The 17,146-nt window shown below is 49.7% G+C and overlaps 1 protein-coding gene across 2 annotated transcripts in view; it reads right to left on the reverse strand.

Moving 5' to 3' along the window:
* The window catches only part of RRN3 (RNA polymerase I transcription factor RRN3), a 127,210-nt gene extending 110,755 nt beyond the window's left edge, over positions 1-16,455 (reverse strand). Inside the window, exons 1-3 of one of the 2 annotated variants that reach the window (XM_075317978.1) lie at positions 16,376-16,455; positions 2,036-2,159; positions 511-567 (exon numbers count right to left, since the gene is read on the reverse strand). In XM_075317978.1, coding sequence (XP_075174093.1) covers positions 511-567; positions 2,036-2,131 — 153 coding nt within the window. In that variant the 5' untranslated portion in view covers positions 2,132-2,159; positions 16,376-16,455. Of the gene's footprint in view, positions 1-510; positions 568-2,035; positions 2,163-16,375 lie in introns of both variants that reach the window. The other variant, XM_075317977.1, reaches the window with a different exon arrangement.
* Positions 16,456-17,146: the final 691 nt, after the last annotated feature.

The raw sequence follows: 17,146 nt of genomic DNA on the forward strand, positions 1-17,146 counted from the left end.
ATAGTATATATATGTGATCCGGACAGCGTGCTGACCCATGTTATTCAATAGTGCTGCTTATGTTGGGTAGCATTCAAAAGAGTTGTCCATCTTTTCCCCTTTAAATACATGTATTATGTGCTAAAAATAAGGGTTTCTTCAAACATTTTGCACTGTTTGGGCTTTTAACTCCTGCCAATTCAACTTTGATGTGGTCTGTGGTCAGAAATTAGCTGAGAATAGCTCAGGAAAAAAAAGATAAGACATCTGAATTTCATAGGGAGCTGACTGACAGATTCTCAGTTAACTCTTCATCCTGCAGTCAGCAATAGTTAATGCAACACAGAGGCTGCAGAAGGCAAACTGAGCAACATTTCTAATCAAACCCAATGGCAAAAATGATTGTAAGCCCCAATTACAGGTATTTAAAGCAATCATTTGTATCTAAACAAATGTATGGAAAGAACCTAGATCACAGACTGATCTACACTCATACATTCATGGACGTGGTCCAAGTGCAGCGGTCACTACCTTTATCTCGGGATCAGACAGCTGGTGCTTTAGAAGTTCAAAATCACTCAGGTTACCCTGAAGGAATAAAAAGAGGTGCAAAGATTAGGAGGATAGTCATAACCCAAAAACACAGGACAACACCACAGTAAAGAAGGTGACGGCGGCAATGATCAACATAAACAGGGGTTTCTGGGAGCACAAAAAAAAAAAAAATCAGGTTACCTGCCCCTTCTCACAATGAGTACAGTATATACTCAAGACCATATTTTTTATGCTAAAAAAAAGCCCCCCCTCGGCTTATACCCAAGTGAGGTTCCCATAAAAAATTATTGTCACCTGTCCTCCATTCCTGCGGGGTCCTCCTACCTGCTTCTTACACTCTGCAAGCACATAGACCCCTCCATGATCGTGGCCGGTGCACGGGCGCGCGGCTGCCGTCATGGCTTTACTTCAGTTGAATGGTATATGGCGCCGTAAAACATTCAACTGCAGTAAAGCGCTGACGGTAGCTACAGCCCTGTGCTCCGCATGCGATCATGCAAGGATCTATGTGCTTGCGGACCCGCAAGAAGCACTGCTCAATGATTGTGTCCAGTGCACGGGGCCACCGCCGCTGCCGTCATGGCTTTACTGCTTTACTGCACTTGAATGCTTTATGGTGCCATAATTTTTTGTGTGTGTGTGTGTGTAAATAACAGCATAGAGGACATGAAGGGGACCGGAATGAGGACATTACTACAGTATGGACACATAACTTAAGGGCACATTACTAAACGATGGGCACATTAATCCAAGGGGGAGGGGACAATGAAGGGGCACATTACTATAGCGCACAAGGATGGGCACAATACTACAAGGGGGAGAGGACAATGATGGGCACATTACTACAGGGTAGAAGGATGGGCACATTACTATAGGGGACAATATGGGGACATTACATTTTGGGCACATTACTACAAGGGGGAGGGGACAATGATGGGAGCACATTACTATAGCACACAATGATGGGCACAATACTACAAGGGGGAGGGGACAATATGGGGACATTACATTTTATTGGGATCTATTTTTATTTTTGAAATTTCCCAGTAGCTGCATTTCCCACTCTAGGCTTATACTAGAGTCAATAAGGTTTCCCAGTATTTTGTGGTAAAATTAGGGGCCTCGGCTTATACTAGAGTATATACGGTAAACCAGAAACCAAAGTACATAGCTCGGCTGTCACCGGCAGCCTCGGCCTCATGGACTCTACAGTAGCACCATGTACGTGTGCCCGCTATCCGTACAAATACAGGACCCCTGTTCTCCTGATCCCTGGGGGTCTCATCAATGGCTCCCCCAGCAATCAGACCCTTCTCTATCCTGTGGAGGAATGATAAGTTGTGATTTGAGGAAAACCACAAGGAGCCAGCCGCATACTCAGCGGGTGCACACAGCCTTGAGGTTATACATGTACAATATTTTTGACTATTGCAGTTCATGCCTTGTTATCACGGACACGTCACATGATGGGTTATCAGGAGACTTGTAGACGTATATTCACCTGGGAATAGTTGGACAAGACGTCGGTCAAATTACCACCGAACCTGACCGTTTTCTTTGGAGGGGAGCTCAGGAACTCGTTACTTTCAGCCATCATGGTGCCTCCTTAGAGTCAGTGACCGGACCTGCTGCAAATGAGAAACCTGATTATAACAATGTTATCTTACTAGGATCAGTCCGATCCTACAAGGCACAGCCCGGAGAGCATGGGCTAATATTACATGCCGTCTAAAGGGTTACTCCGATATACAGCCACTATGGGCTCATTCTCCTGTTCCCGGCGCCGCTCTGATCCTCTCCTGTACCAGGTGACCGAAGTTGTGACCTGCTGGATCCCTCCAGTGTTTGCTGGGTTTACCGGAAGTAACTTTTCAATTCAAGTCTATGAGTGCCAGAACAAAGCTGTTATAGACTAAAGGTCACGTCTCACTAAGCGACATCGCTAGCGACATCGCTGCTGAGTCATGGTGTTTGTGACGCAACAGCGAACTTGCTATCGATGTCACTGTGTGTGACATCCAGCAACGACCTGGCCCCTGCTGTGAGGTCGCCGTTCGTTGCTGGATGTCCTGGACCATTTTTTGGTCGTTGCTCTTCCGCTGTGTTTGACAGCGGGAGCCAACTATCTGAATGTGCAGGGAGCCGGCTTCTGGCAGCCTGGGGTAAGCTGGTACCAAGGTACATATTGGGTATCCAAGCAAGGCGCTTTGCTTAGTAACCCGATGTGTATCATGGTTACAAGTGCAGGGAGCAGGCTTCTGGCAGCTGCGGACGCTGGTAAGCAAGGTACATATCGGGTATCCAAGCAAAGCGCTTTGCTTAGTAACCCGATGTGTACCATGGTTACGAAGCACAGAATCGTTACACAGGTCGCTGGTGGCTGATCTCTGATCGCTGTGGAGATCAGCCTGATTGACATCTCACCAGCGACCATCTAGCGACGCACCAACGATCCCTGCCAGGTCAGATCGCTGGTGGGATCGCTGGTTGCATTGCTAAGTGTGACAGTACCTTTACATCTTTGAAGACACTGACCATTAGCAGGGACTCTTGATTAGATAACAGTGGAACGGCACCGAAAACAGTAGAAGACAACAATCTGTCAGTATTATACAACACAGAGGGAAGATCTGTTACTCAGACCATGCTGGAGTGGTACTTTACATCCTGTGCAGTCTTCTTACTACAGCAGCAGCAGCTACAGGGAGAACGTGAAGTTATGTTCTCCCTGCAGTTATTCACTTCCAGTCATCAGGGCGGTGCTGGGAACTGTAGGATCACATTCACAAGTTGAGTATTTGGTGAGTTTTTTACCTCGGTAGGGAACCTGTCAGGTGCAATATGCACCCAGAACCACGAGCAGTTCTGGGTGTATATAGCTAATCCCTGCCTAACTGTCCTTGTATCTAGTAGCATAGATAAAGAGATCTTTAGAAAAAGTATTTGTAAAGCTCTTTTATCGTATGCTAATGAGGCCAGGGAGTAATAATAACATTTATTCATTTTATTTACATAGCGCTATTAATTCCACAGCGCTTTACATACATTGGCAACTCTGTCCCCATTGGGGCTCACACTCTAAAGTTCATTTCTGCATGTTTTTAGAGTGTGGGAGGAAGCCCATGCAAACATGGAGAAAATATACAACCTTCTTGCAGATGTTGTCCTTGGTGGCATTTGAACTCAGGGCCCCAGCGCTGCAAGACTGCAATGCTAACCACTGAGCCACTGTGCCTAGTCGCAAGGGCGTTACTTCCCCTGGCCAGTTGGCCCCTTAGTATATAAGTATGCCCCTGTGGCCGTGCTAACATGCTAATGAATGTGCAGCATCAGAGGATGGTCGCACTCACGTCTCTGCTGCCATCACATCCGAGTCCTGGATTTCAGCTCAGTGCGCACTACATGGGTTTGAAGCCGGGACTTGTACACCCCGCAGTCATGAACACTATGAAGCCGGGTGTACGCGCCCTGGCTTCAAGCCCATGTAGTGCGCACTGAGCTGAAATCCAGGACTCGGACGTGATGGCAGCAGAGACGTGAGTGCGACCATCCTCTGATGCTGCACATTCATTAGCACGCCCACACTGACGTACTAACATGTTATGGGGGCTGACTAGCCAGGGGAAATGAAATCATGCTCTTGTGACTAGTCCCCCACTCATTAGCATGCAATAAAAGATCTTTAGAAATACTTTTTCTAAATATCCCTTTATCTATGCTAGTGTATGCAGGGATGGTTAAGCAGGGATTATTAATATACACCCAGAACTGCTCATGGTGCTGGGTGCATTTTGGACCTGACAGGTTCACTTTAGGCTATGTGCGTTTTTGTGCATTTTTCAGGTGCATTTTTGGTCTTAAAACTGCATGACTTGGCTTCTCCATCAAAGTCTATGAGTTTTCATTTTTGCTGTCTGCACAGTGCAGTTTTGTTTTAGGTGTGCTTTTGTGGTGACCACAAAGATGCAACATGTCCATTATTTCTGCGCTTTTATCTGCGTTTTTCACCCATGCAATGCATTGGAAAAAATGCAGAAAGAAAAACGCATTTGTTTTTTTGCCGCGTGTGCGTTTTTTACGGCCAGAAACGCTGCATCGTTGTGGTCAGAAAAAGATGCAGCATGTGGACATCGCGTAATAGTGCCAGAATTGCCGGTTTTAGTTTCCACTCCCTGTCCTATAGAATGCATAAAAAAAAGCAATTAAAGAAGGGAATTTTGTTTACTTACCGTAAATTCCTTTTCTTCTAGCTCCAATTGGGAGACCCAGACAATTGGGTGTATAGCTATTGCCTCTGGAGGCCACACAAAGTATTACACTTAAAAGTGTAAGGCCCCTCCCCTTCTGGCTATACACCCCCAGTGGGATCACTGGCTCACCAGTTTTAGTGCCAAAGCAAGAAGGAGGAAAGCCAATAACTGGTTTAAAGACCAATTCAATCCGAGGAAACATCGGAGAACTGAACCATACTACATGAACAACATGTGTACCCGAAAAAACAGAAAAAACCCCGAGAAAACAGGGCGGGTGCTGGGTCTCCCAATTGGAGCTAGAAGAAAAGGAATTTACGGTAAGTAAACAAAATTCCCTTCTTCTTTTTCGCTCCTAATTGGGAGACCCAGACAATTGGGACGTCCAAAAGCAGTCCCTGGGTGGGTAAAAGAATACCTCGTGATAGGGCCGTTAAACAGCCCTTCCCTACAGGTGGGCAATCGCCGCCTGAAGGACTTATCTACGTAGGCTGGCGTCTGCCAACGCGTAGGTATGCAGCTGAAAATGCTTGGTAAAAGTATGCAGACTCAATCAGGTAGATGCCTGACACCCCTGCTGAGCCGTAGCCTGGTGCTGTAATGCCTAGGATGTACCCACGGCTCTGGTAGAATGGGCCTTCAGCCTTGAGAGAACCAGAAGCCCAGAAGAACTGTAGGTTTCAAGAATTGGTTTCTCGATCCCCCGAACCAGGGTGGATTCAGAAGCTTGCGACTGTTTACGCCGACCAGCGACAAGGACAAAGAGTGCATCCGGGTGGCGCAGGAGCGCCATGCGGGAAGTAGAACCTGAGTGCTCTCACCAGAACCAACAGATGCAAATCCTTCTGAAATTGATGGACTGGACGAGGGCACAAAGAAGGTGAGGTGATATCCTGATTGATATGAAAGAGGGATACCACCGTAGGGAGAAATTCCGGAATCGGACGCAGAACTACCCTGTCCTGGTGAAGGACCAGGAAGGGAGCTTTGTATGAGAGCGTTGCTAGCTCGGAAACTCTCCCAAGAGACGAGACCGTTACTAGAAGGCCACTTCCCGAGAAAGCGGGAAGGGAGACCTCTTTCAAAGGCTCGAAAGGCGGCGTCTGGAGAGCAATTAGAACTTTGTTCAGATCCCAGGGCTCTGACGGCCGCCTGTACGGAGTGCTGAGAAGACAAACTCCCCGTAGGAACGTGCGTACCTGAGGAAGTCGTTTCTGAAAAAATACAGATAGCGCTGAGACTTGTCCCTGAAGGGAACTGAGCGACAACCCTTTTTCCAACCTAGATTGCAGGAAAGAAGGAAACATGGACGATGCAACCGGCCAGGGAGAAACACCCTGCGCCGAGCACTGAGATAAGAATATCTTCCACGTCCTGTGGTCAATCTTGGCGGACGTTGGTATGCTAGCCTGTCTCATGGTGGCAACCACGTCCTGAGGTAACCCTGACGACACTAGGTTCTAGGACTCAATGCCACACCATCAGGTTGAGGGCCTTAGAATTCAAAATGGAAGAATGGCCCTTGAGACAGCCAGTCTGATTGGTCTGGTAGTGCCCTCGGTTAGCCTACCGTGAGGCACCACAGAACCGGGAACCAATCTGTAGCGACGAGGATGGCGCGGCCGCTGTCGGTCCTGATGTAACGCAGCACTCTGGGCAACAATGCTAGAGGTGGCACATAAGGTAGCTGGAACTGCGACCAATGCTGAACTAAGGCGTCTGCCGCCAGAGCTCGATGATTGTGAAACCGTGCCATGAAGCTGGCACATTGTTGTTGTGCCGTGACGCCATTAGATCGACGTCCGGCCTCTGTCAGCGGCGCCAGATCTCCTGAAACCCGTCCGGGTGAAGAGACCATACTCTTTCGGCCACACCCCGGCGGCTTAGGAAGTCAGCTTCCTAGTTTTTCACGCCTGGGATGTGAACTGTGGATATGGTGGATACCGTGTCTTCCACCCATATCAGAACCTGCCGGACTTCCTGGAAGGCTTGTCGGTTGCGCGTTCTTCCTTGGTGGTTGATGTATGCCACCGCTGTGGAGTTGTCCGACAGAAGTCGGATTTGCTTGCTTTCCAGCTGCTGTTGGAAGGTTTGTAGGGCAAGATACACTGCTCTGTGTTCAAGAACATTGATCTGAAGGGTGGACTGTTGTTGAGTCCACGTACTCTTAGCGTTGTGGTGGAGAAAAAACTGTTCCCCACCCTGATCGACTCGCGTCTGTCGTAACTATCGCCCAGGATGGGGATAGGAAGGACCTTCCTTTTGACCATGAGGTGGGAAGAAGCCACCACCGTAGAGATTCCTTGGCCGCCTGAGAAAGAAAGCCGACTGTGTTAAGGGAGGTCGACTTCCCGTACCATTGGCGGAGAATGTCACATTGTAGCGGACGCAGATGAAACTGCGCGAAAAGAACTGCCTCTAGTGCTACCATCTTACGTAGGAAGTGCATGAGGCGTCTCAATGTGTGGGACTGGTTCTTAAAGAAGAGATTGCAACCCGTAGTGAATGCTGTTTGTCTAGCGGAAGCTTTACTATCGCTGAGAGAGTATGAAACTCCATGCCTAGATATGTTAGCGATAGGGTCGGGGTCGGATCTGACTTTAAGAAGTTGATGATCCACCCAAAACTCTAGAGAGTCTCCAGCGCAACATTCGGGCAGTGTCGGCATGTTTCCTAAGAGAGTGCCTTGACAAGTAGATCGTCTAAATATGGGATCACAGAGTGACCCTGAGAGTGCAGGACTGTGACTACTGCTGCCCTGACCTTGGCGAAGACCAGTGGGACTGTCGCTAGCCGGAAGGTAGGGCTACGAACAGAAGGCGTTCGTCTCCTATAACGAAGCGTAGAAACGCTAGTGCTCTGGATCAAACGGCACGTGTGGATAAGCATCCTTGATGCCTCATGATGCTAGGAAATCTCCTTAGGACACTGAGGCGATGACATGGCGGAGGGATTCCATCCGGAACAGCCTGGTGTCCACGAGCTTGCTGAGCAGTTTTAGATCTATAACGGGACGGAACGGCCCGTTGTTATAGGCACCGCAAATAATTTGGGGTAAAAACCGTGACCTTGTTCCTGAAGAGGAACCGGGGTCATCACTCTTTCTGCCTATAGAGTTCACCCTGTTTGCAGAAGAGCAGCGGCTCGGCCGGGAGGTGGAGAAGTTCTGAAGAATCGAGTTGGAGGACGAGAAGTGAGCTCTATCCTGTACCCGTGAGACAGAATGTCTCACACCCAACGGTCATTGACCTATGGCAGCTAAATATCGCCAAGGCGAGAGAGCCTGCTACCGACCGAGGATGCGGAGAGAGGAGGCCGCAAGTCATGAGGAAGCCGCCTTGGAAGCGGGTTTTCAGACTGTCTCTTTTTTGGGCGTGACTGAGCCCTCCAAGAATCTGAGCTCCTCTGATCCTTTTGAGTCCACATTGGACGAGGAAAAATGGGACCTGGCCGAGCCTCGAAAAGACCGAAACCCCGACTGTCTCCTGCTCTGTTGGGGTTTGTTGTGTCCTGGCTGAGGAAAGGATGAATCCTTACCCCTGGACTGTTTAATGGTTACATCCCAACAGTCACCAAACAGTCGGTCAGCAGAAAAAGGCAACTGGTTAAGCACCCTTTTTTGGAAGCAGAATGTGCCTTCCTCAGGCTCTGCTTAAAAACACGGAGTAGCGGAGGCTACTGCCGCACGGTTCGCAGAGTCTAGGGCAACCTGACTCGCGTAAGAAACAAATGCAGACATTTGAGAGGTTAAGGATGCCACTTGCGGCACAGATGTACGTGTAACCGTGTCAATCTGTGTAAGACAAGCTGAAATAGCTTGGAGTGCCCCAAGGGTGAGAATGCTGGAGCCAACGGTGCGCCGACAGCCTCATAGATGGATTTAGACCAGAGATCCCTCTGTCTGTCAGTGGCATCTTTAAGTGCAGTTCCATCTCCCACTGCAACTATGGATCTAGCTACAAGCCTGGAGATTGGAGGATGCCGCTTGGGACACTGGGTCCAATCCTTGACCACGTCAGTGGGCAGGGATAACGTGTATCCTAAGCCGTTTGGAGAAGCGCATATCTGGATAAGTGTGGTGTTCCTGGACTGCCTCTCTGAAGGCAGAGTGGTCCAGAAAAATACGTGAAACTGACTCCTCCACTGGAGGAGCTGTGAGAGAAATAACCAACATTCTATTGATGGACGCTATAAGATTATTCACTATGGCGTCACCATCAGGTGTATCCAGATTGAGAGCCGTCTCAGGATCAGAATCCTGAGCAGGTACCCCCGCCTTATCACACAGAGAGTCCTTTTGCTGGGACCCTGATGAAACCGAGGGCCGCTCAGTGAGCCCGCTTAGGCTGTCTGGGACTGACGTCTGTGTAGAGCCGTGACTCTGGGATGCGTGTGACATTCCCGGAGCTGTTAGTTGTTCACACTGAGGGGGGCCATGGATCAATGATTTAACAGTGCCCATGTTGTGAGAGACATGTCCGGACTGCTAGGCTTCTAGTATCATAGCCATAGTGTCAGAAAATCTGTCAGTAAATACTGCAGACACCGTCCTCATCCCCTGGCCATTAGCAGAGACTCCTGCTACAATGGGGGCCTGTGTAACCTGCCGGCCGTATAGCCGTACATGCTGTACCGGCTGCAAAGAAAAAACATGAGGTTCTGCACCTTTGTTTTACCAGAGAATATGCTGATAACTCCTCCGCACAATCCAGGAGGGTATATACAACGTGCGACCAAACAGTGCAATGTATATAGTACAAGCATATCTATAAGTGCACTTCTGCACTAGTGGGGTTAGCACCACAGGTGCTGCTTAACGCCTGTTGCAGCGATTGTGTGACTATCAGAATGCCAGGGTCTTCCACACTTGTCTCTGTATTGTACAGAAAACTGACACTAATGGCTGCCGGCGTCCTGTATAGAGAAGGAAGCCGTGGGCGTGCCTGAGAAAGTGCGGGAATCCGGATTCACAGTGCACACAGTGAGAGGGGTGGAGTATGCAAAACATACTCCAGCTCTCAGCGCTGCTGTGCTATGCAGCGTCACGCCCCTACCCTGACTGTCAGGCCTGTGGGCGGTAACGAAGGGAGACTAGGCCCAGAAGCCGGGGACTCGAGTTAATAAGCGCGGCCGGCATATCAGTGCTGGCCGGCGCGGAAGTCCCCGGCGCACCACAACTCCCAGCGGCGCCTTAAATAAAAACGGCAGCGGCGTTAGCGCGGTAGTCACCCAATACACTAACACACCCAGCAACGCTGTGGTGTGCGATGGCACTAGTGCGGACAGCGCCGCTGTCTCTGGCGCACTAACACACCCAGCAGTGCTGCCGTGTGTCTGCGCGGTCCCCACAGGGACACCGAGTACCTCCATGTAGCAGGGCCATGTCCCTGAAGATACTCCGCTCCATGTCCAGCAGTACCAGGGGCTGTGGATGGAGCACGGTCTCAGTGCCTGGAGACCGATAGAATCCCACTTCACCCAGAGCCCTGTAAAAAGGGATGGGGAAGGAAGCAGCATGTGGGCTCCAGCCTCCGTACCCGCAATGGGTACCTCAACCTTAACAAACACCTCCGACATGAAGTGGGGTGAGAAGGGAGCATGCTGGGAGCCCTGTATGGGCCCTCTTTTCTTCCATCCGACATAGTCAGCAGCTGCTGCTGACTAAACAGTGGAGCTATGCGTGGATGTGTTGCCTCCTTCGCACAAAGCAGAAAACTGGTGAGCCAGTGATCCCACTGGGGGTGTATAGCCAGAAGGGGAGGGGCCTTACACTTTTAAGTGTAATACTTTGTGTGGCCTCCAGAGGCAATAGCTATACACCCAATTGTCTGGGTCTCCCAATTAGGAGCGAAAAAGAAACATTGTTTACACCTCAAAGTAATAAGCAAAAAAACAAATCATTATGAAAAGAAAAAAACTACACGGCCCCATCAGCAAAACATTACAGTTCCGGCTATGTGCTGCTTTTCTGCACACAAAAAGCATGTTTTGGCAGAAAAAAAAGCAGCAGAAAAACCGCACATTTTTTATCGCATTTGCGTGTTTTTTCCTGTTTCTTCTGGTGCTTTTTTTTTAAGTCATGGTGATCGCGGGGGATCAGGTGCTGTACCCCTGCAATCAAATCACGGTCAGGATCTGGCTCTCACTGCCCACGCCACTCCTGGCAGTTTAACCCCTTGAATGCTACGATTAATGTAATTGCAGCATTCAGGAAGCAGGGAGAGGAAACCCTTAGGCTATGTGCGCACTAGTGCGTTTTACCCGCGGATTTACCCGCGGAAATTTCTTGAGAAATGTCTGCAATCTTTGTGCAGACATTTCCCAGCAAATCCTATGTGAAAAAAAAATAGCTGTGCGCACGCTGCGGATTTTTCTCAAGAAATTTCCTTGAGAAGAATTTCCTTGAGAAGAATTTCTTGAGAAAATGAGCATGTCCATTATTTTCCGCAGATACCTGCGGTATACCCCCGGGATTTCACTCCATTCACTGTAATGTAATCGCGAAATTCCGGGGGTATACCACAGGTAGCAAATGATGTGCGGTATACCCCCGGTATAGCCGCGATTTACCTGCAGTAATGCTCATCACTGCCTGCGGTTTTGCAGGAAGCGATGCCATTATGCCAGGAAGAGGAGGCGGAGCAGAGTAAACACACACGTCACACTGCCTGGACGCCGCACAGAAGCACTTCCGTGCGACCTCAGGTGCCCGTGCAGTCTGTGTCCCGCTCCAGCCTTGCGGCTGCCTGCACTGCGGCGTGTCAGTGTCTGCCCGCAGTGTCAGCAGCTTGTCACGCTGCAGCGCAGGCAGACACTGACACCCTGCAGTGCTGGCAGCCGCGGGGATGACGATCGCTGCTGTCAGGAGGTTTTATTACCTGCTGTGACGATCTCCTGCCTCCTGACGTCACCGCGGTCACTGCTGTCTATGCCCATCTCGCAAGCGGCCCGAGACTGTCACTAGCGGTGACGTCACGGGCTCTCGCGATACTGCTGACAACGCGGCGGGCATAGAAGTCAGTGACAGCGCTGACGTCAGCAGTACAGGAGATGATCACAGCAGGTAATGATCTCATCTATCCTCCTGGCAGCAGCGCTCGGCATCCCATGCAGTGACCTGGGCTATTGATGTTAGCTCAGGTCACTGCATTGCTCTCCCAGCCAATGGGGAACATTCTGTTCTTCATTGACTGGGACAGCCACTATAGTATGGATCGCCGTGGGACACCCCCCCCTTATTGGATTACGCCGGACATGGAATTGATTGTTCTTTTCAATAAATTGGTGAAAGAGGGAATGTTTTGGGGAGTGTTTTTTCAAATAAAACTTTTTTGTTGTCTATTTTTTATTTCTTACTGACTGGGTTGGTGATGTCGGGTATCTGATAGACGCCTGACCTCACCAACCCCAGGGCTTGATGCCAGGTGACATTACACATCTGGCATCAACCCCATATATTACCTCGTTTGCCAACGCACCAGGGCAACGGGATGAGTTGGGGCGAAGCGCCAGGATTGGCACGTCTAATGGATGCGCCACTTCTGGGGCGGCTGCGGCCTGCTATTTTTAGGCTGGGGAGTGTCAAATAACAGTGGACCTCCCTAGTCTGAGAATATCAAACCCCAGCTGTCCGCTTTACCTCGGCTGGTGATGCAATTTGGGGGGGACCCCATGTTTTTTGTTTTAAATTATTTATTTAATGTAAAATAACAGCGTGGGGTGCCCTCTGTTTTGGATTACCAGCCAAGGTGAAGCTGCCAGCTGTGGTTTGCAGGCTGCAGCCGTCTGCTTTACCCTAGCTGGCTACAAAAGATGGGGGGACCTCACGTCGTTTTTTTTTAATTATTTATTTATTTTATGGCTAAATACAAGGCTAAGCACCCTTTAGTGCCACATGAAAGTCACTAAAGAGTGCCAGCTTAGAAAATGCAGGGAGGTGGGACATTATATAGGTCTTTTTCATCTATCTATCTATTCATCTATCGATTATCTATATTATTTATTGCAAAACCGCAGGGACCAACCTGCGGTAAATCCGCGGCAAATCCGCATGCGTTTTTCACGCGGATTTTTCCGCAGGTGCGGAAATCTTCAACTCCCAGAAGTTTCTCAAGAAATTTTCTTGAGAAAAATCACTTTTCTAGTGCGCACATAGCCTTACTTCTGCTGGCGATCGGGTCCCAGTGATCGCATTACAGGGACCCGATCGCTGCAATAGTAACCCTGGGTCGTCACCATGACGACCCCGAGTTACTGCGCTACGGAGAGCCTCGCACACCATGCTGTTGCTGTATGCATGCTGTGTGAGGCGAAGTGCTGCGCTATAATCCCCTGTAGTGATAAAGCATTGCAGGGGATTATAGAAATGCAGAAAATAAATGCACAAACAATTGAAACGCTGCTTCTTTATTCAGCAACAAAATCTGCAATAGCAGTGTGCACAAGTCAGGATTCTCAGACTTTGCTGGGAAGCTTTTACCTTGCTTTTATTGATTTATATAAGCAAGGAAAAACACTATGTGGGCTCCTAGCCTAAGGGGTTTTCCCATCTCCAGGATCCTATGCCAATATCTAATAGGTATAATAATAATAATAACATTACCAAATACCTCCAATTAGAAATGTAGTATAGTCCTCCTGATATAGCCATGTCTCTTACCTCATGTGCAGGGCATTGCAGCTTAGGTATCAGTTAGTTGCTCTTGGTCGAAATCATGGATACCTAAGCAGCAATACCCTGCACGTGACGTAAGAGACATGGCTATATCAGGAGAACTATACTACATTTCTAATTGGAGGTATTTGGTAATATTATTATTACACCTACTACATACTGGGATAGGATCTTGGAGATGGAATACCCCTTTAAAGGGAATCTGTCAGGTGCAATATGCACCCAGGACCACGAGCAGTTCTGGGTGCATATTGCTAATCCCTGCCTAACTGTCCCTGTATACACTAGCATAGATAAAGGGATATTTAAAAAAAGTATTTCTAAAGATCTTATATCGTATGCTAATGATCTCAGGGACTAGTCCCCTGGGCGTTAGTTCCCCTAACTAGTCGGCCCCATTAGCATGTTGGCACGCCCACAGGGGGTGTACTAACATGCTAATGAATGTGCAGCATCAGAGGATGATCTCACTCACCTCTCCGCTGCCATCGTGTCCGACACTGGATTTCGGCTCAGTGCGCATGACCACGGAGTTTTGGTCATGCACACTATGAAGCCGGGACGTGTACACCCAGCTTTAAACTGAAGTAGTGCGCATGACCAAAACTCCGGGGTCATGCGCACTGAGCCGAAATCCAGCGTCGGACGCGATGAGTGAGATCATCCTGTAACGCTGCGTATTCATTAGCATGTTACCACGCCCACAGTGGTGTACTAACATGCTAATGAGGCTGACTAGCAAGGGGAAACTTACGCTCAGGGGACTAGTTCCCTCACTCATTACCATATGGTAAAAGACCTTTAGAAATAATTTTTCTAAGGCCTAAGCCACACAACGTGAAAATTGGAGCGAGTGGAATGCGATAAAACATCGGATTCTACTTGGACTAATATTAGCCTGTGTGTCAGCACCCATGAGTGATTATTTTCTTAGCCCTAATCGGACCGAGAAAACAATCGCAGCATGCTGCGGGTGCAATGTGAGACTCTTTTTCTCGCACCCATTCAAGTGTATGGGGCGAGAGAAAAATCTAACTGCACCGGTGTACCACGAGTGCAGAGCGAGAACCGCAATAGCCGGCTACGGAGGAGAGCGGGAGATAAATCCCCCCCCCCCCCTCAGTGCCGGCCCACCCCACGCAGCTGAGGTCCACTCGCATGATCAGACCTCAGTCGCAGTGACACTCAGCTGACACTGTACTGCCAGCGGCAGCCGAGTGTCATGCGAGGATCGCACTAGTGCCCCGTGTGGCTCCGGCCTTAAGATCTCTTTATCTATGCTAGTGTATACAGGGACAGTTGGGCAGGGATTAGTACTATGCACCCAGAACTGCTCGTGATTCTCACTGCATATTGCACCTGTCGTGCGATCGCACCCGCCCCCATCATTTGTGCGGCACGGGCAATTTGTTGCCCGTGTCGCACAATGTTGTAATCCCCCGTCACACGTACTTACCTTCCAAACGACCTCGCTGTGGGCGGCGAAAATCCACTTCCTGAAGGGGGAGGGACGTTCGGCGTCACAGCGACGTCACACAGCCGCCAGCCAATAGAAGCGGAGGGGCGGAGATGAGCAGGACGTAACATCCCGCCCACCTCCTTCCTTCTTTTCTGGTGGCCGCAGGTAAGCGGTGTTCATCGTTCCTGGGGTGTCACACGGAGCGATGTGTGCTGCCCCGGGTACAATAAACAACCGGACATGCGATTTTTCGAAAATGAGCGACGTGTCAACGATGAACGAGAAGGTATTTCTGCTCGTTCATAGCTGTCACACAATATGATATCACTAACGATGCCGGATGTGTGTCACTTACGACGTGACCCCGCCGACATCTCGTTAGATGTATCATAGCGTATAAAGCCCGCTTAATGGGAACCTGTCATCAGAAATTTTGCACTAAACCTAAAAGATTCCCCCTCTGCAGCTCCTGGGCTGCATTCTAGCAATGTTCCTGTTGTTCTTGTGCCCCCTTTCTGACCAAAATAAAGACTTTGTAAAGTGGTACCTTTTTGTATTCAGATCTTGATAATGGTACACGGGAGCGGGCTCTCTGGTGTCCGTTAGTCGGCCTCCTGTCGCTTTAGGCCGTCCCCCATCGCGCAATTTCAAAGAGGTGACGTGAGGTAAGCTGGCCAGCGCTTGCGCAGAACGGTGGAGGCGGCGGTGAAAGCGCAACCACGAGATTATGGGCTGGTACTTGCTGATGAAAGTCACAGCGCCGCCCATAATCTCGCGCATGCGCAACACGTCACCAGCGGTCACACTGTGCACAGTCCCGCGAGAGTGGCACGGGGCATGCGCAAGATTATGGGCGGCCATAATCTCGCGCATGAGCCATGCCACTCTCGCGGGACTGCAATGTGCAGTGTGACCGCTGGTGACGTGTTGTGCATGCGCGAGATTATGAGCGGTGCTGTGATTTTCATCAGCAAGTACCCGCCCATAATCTCGTGGTTGCGCTTTCACCGCCGCCTCCACCGTTCTGCGCAAGCGCTGGCCAGCTTACCTCACGTCACCTCTTTGAAATTGCGCGATGGGGGACGGCCTAAAGCGACAGGAGGCCGGTATAAGGTAATGGCGCTGCAGTAGACAGTTCATGGGGCAGACCATATGTGACTACACAGGCGGCCATTGACTATAGGTGCTGCAGTCGGCTGTGTTCATATGTGACAGCGGTCTTCCTGGCTCCCATAGATATCTATGGGCAGGGATGGCACAGACCCTACTATATCCCAGGAGCTGAGAACGGGCACAGATACTCGTGGCATACACTATATATGCTCCACCAGTGACTGCGGGTGTAGAAAAGCTCAATATGCAACTTATAGGCGAAGGTTCTCCCAGGCAGTAATCACGTTACTCCTCTAAAATACGGACAATTACTAATAATGACAAGTGTCAGCCACCGTACATTACCTGTAACAAGCGGCTGGTCAAACGGAGAGTGCCCGGAACCGAAACAACGTGCTTCACCAGCTGCACGCGTCAAGCAAACCTTACCGGAAGTGACAAGAGGCGAACAGGAAGTGGGGCACGCACCCGGCAGAGCGAGGCGGCCATGTTGTGTGTACCGTTCCTGATTACAAGTAGGGGCGACAAGGAAATACTATCATACTGAGCACAGGATGACACTATAGGATACAAACTGTGAATTATCTGTCAAATAAAAATGTCATATTTATACATTGATGCTTAGCCATGGCTTTTGTAAAATGAGCTGAGTTAGTGCTTGGGCCACACTTCTAGGTCAGGTGTCGTGTGACATCAGCTCTCAGACAATGTCGCACACCCAAAATTGTGTGTAATTTGTATTTTGCGGGCAATAGGTCAGTGATGGCAAAGGCACGTGTTACGTGCTGCCAAATATAGAGATCTTGTCACGGTGAAACGCAAGCACAGGTCAAAGCAAATATAAGGCTACTTTCACACATCCGGTTTGAGCCGTGCGGCTCAATCCGGCTGTGAAGCCTATGCAACGGATGTGCCGCATTGTGCCGCATGGGCTTGCGTTCGGTCCGGTTTTTGCCGCATGCGGCAGATTTAGCCGATGCGGCGGCCGGATGGAACGTTCCCTGCTACGTTTTTTGCTCCGGCAAAAAAAAACCGCATCGCGCCGCATCCGGCCGATGCAGCGCTTTTCCCAATGTATCCCTATGGATGCCGGATGCGGCACGATGCGGCAAAAAC

The sequence above is a fragment of the Anomaloglossus baeobatrachus genome, chromosome 7 (genome assembly GCF_048569485.1).
Source record: "Anomaloglossus baeobatrachus isolate aAnoBae1 chromosome 7, aAnoBae1.hap1, whole genome shotgun sequence".
Taxonomy (NCBI): Eukaryota; Metazoa; Chordata; class Amphibia; order Anura; family Aromobatidae; genus Anomaloglossus; species Anomaloglossus baeobatrachus.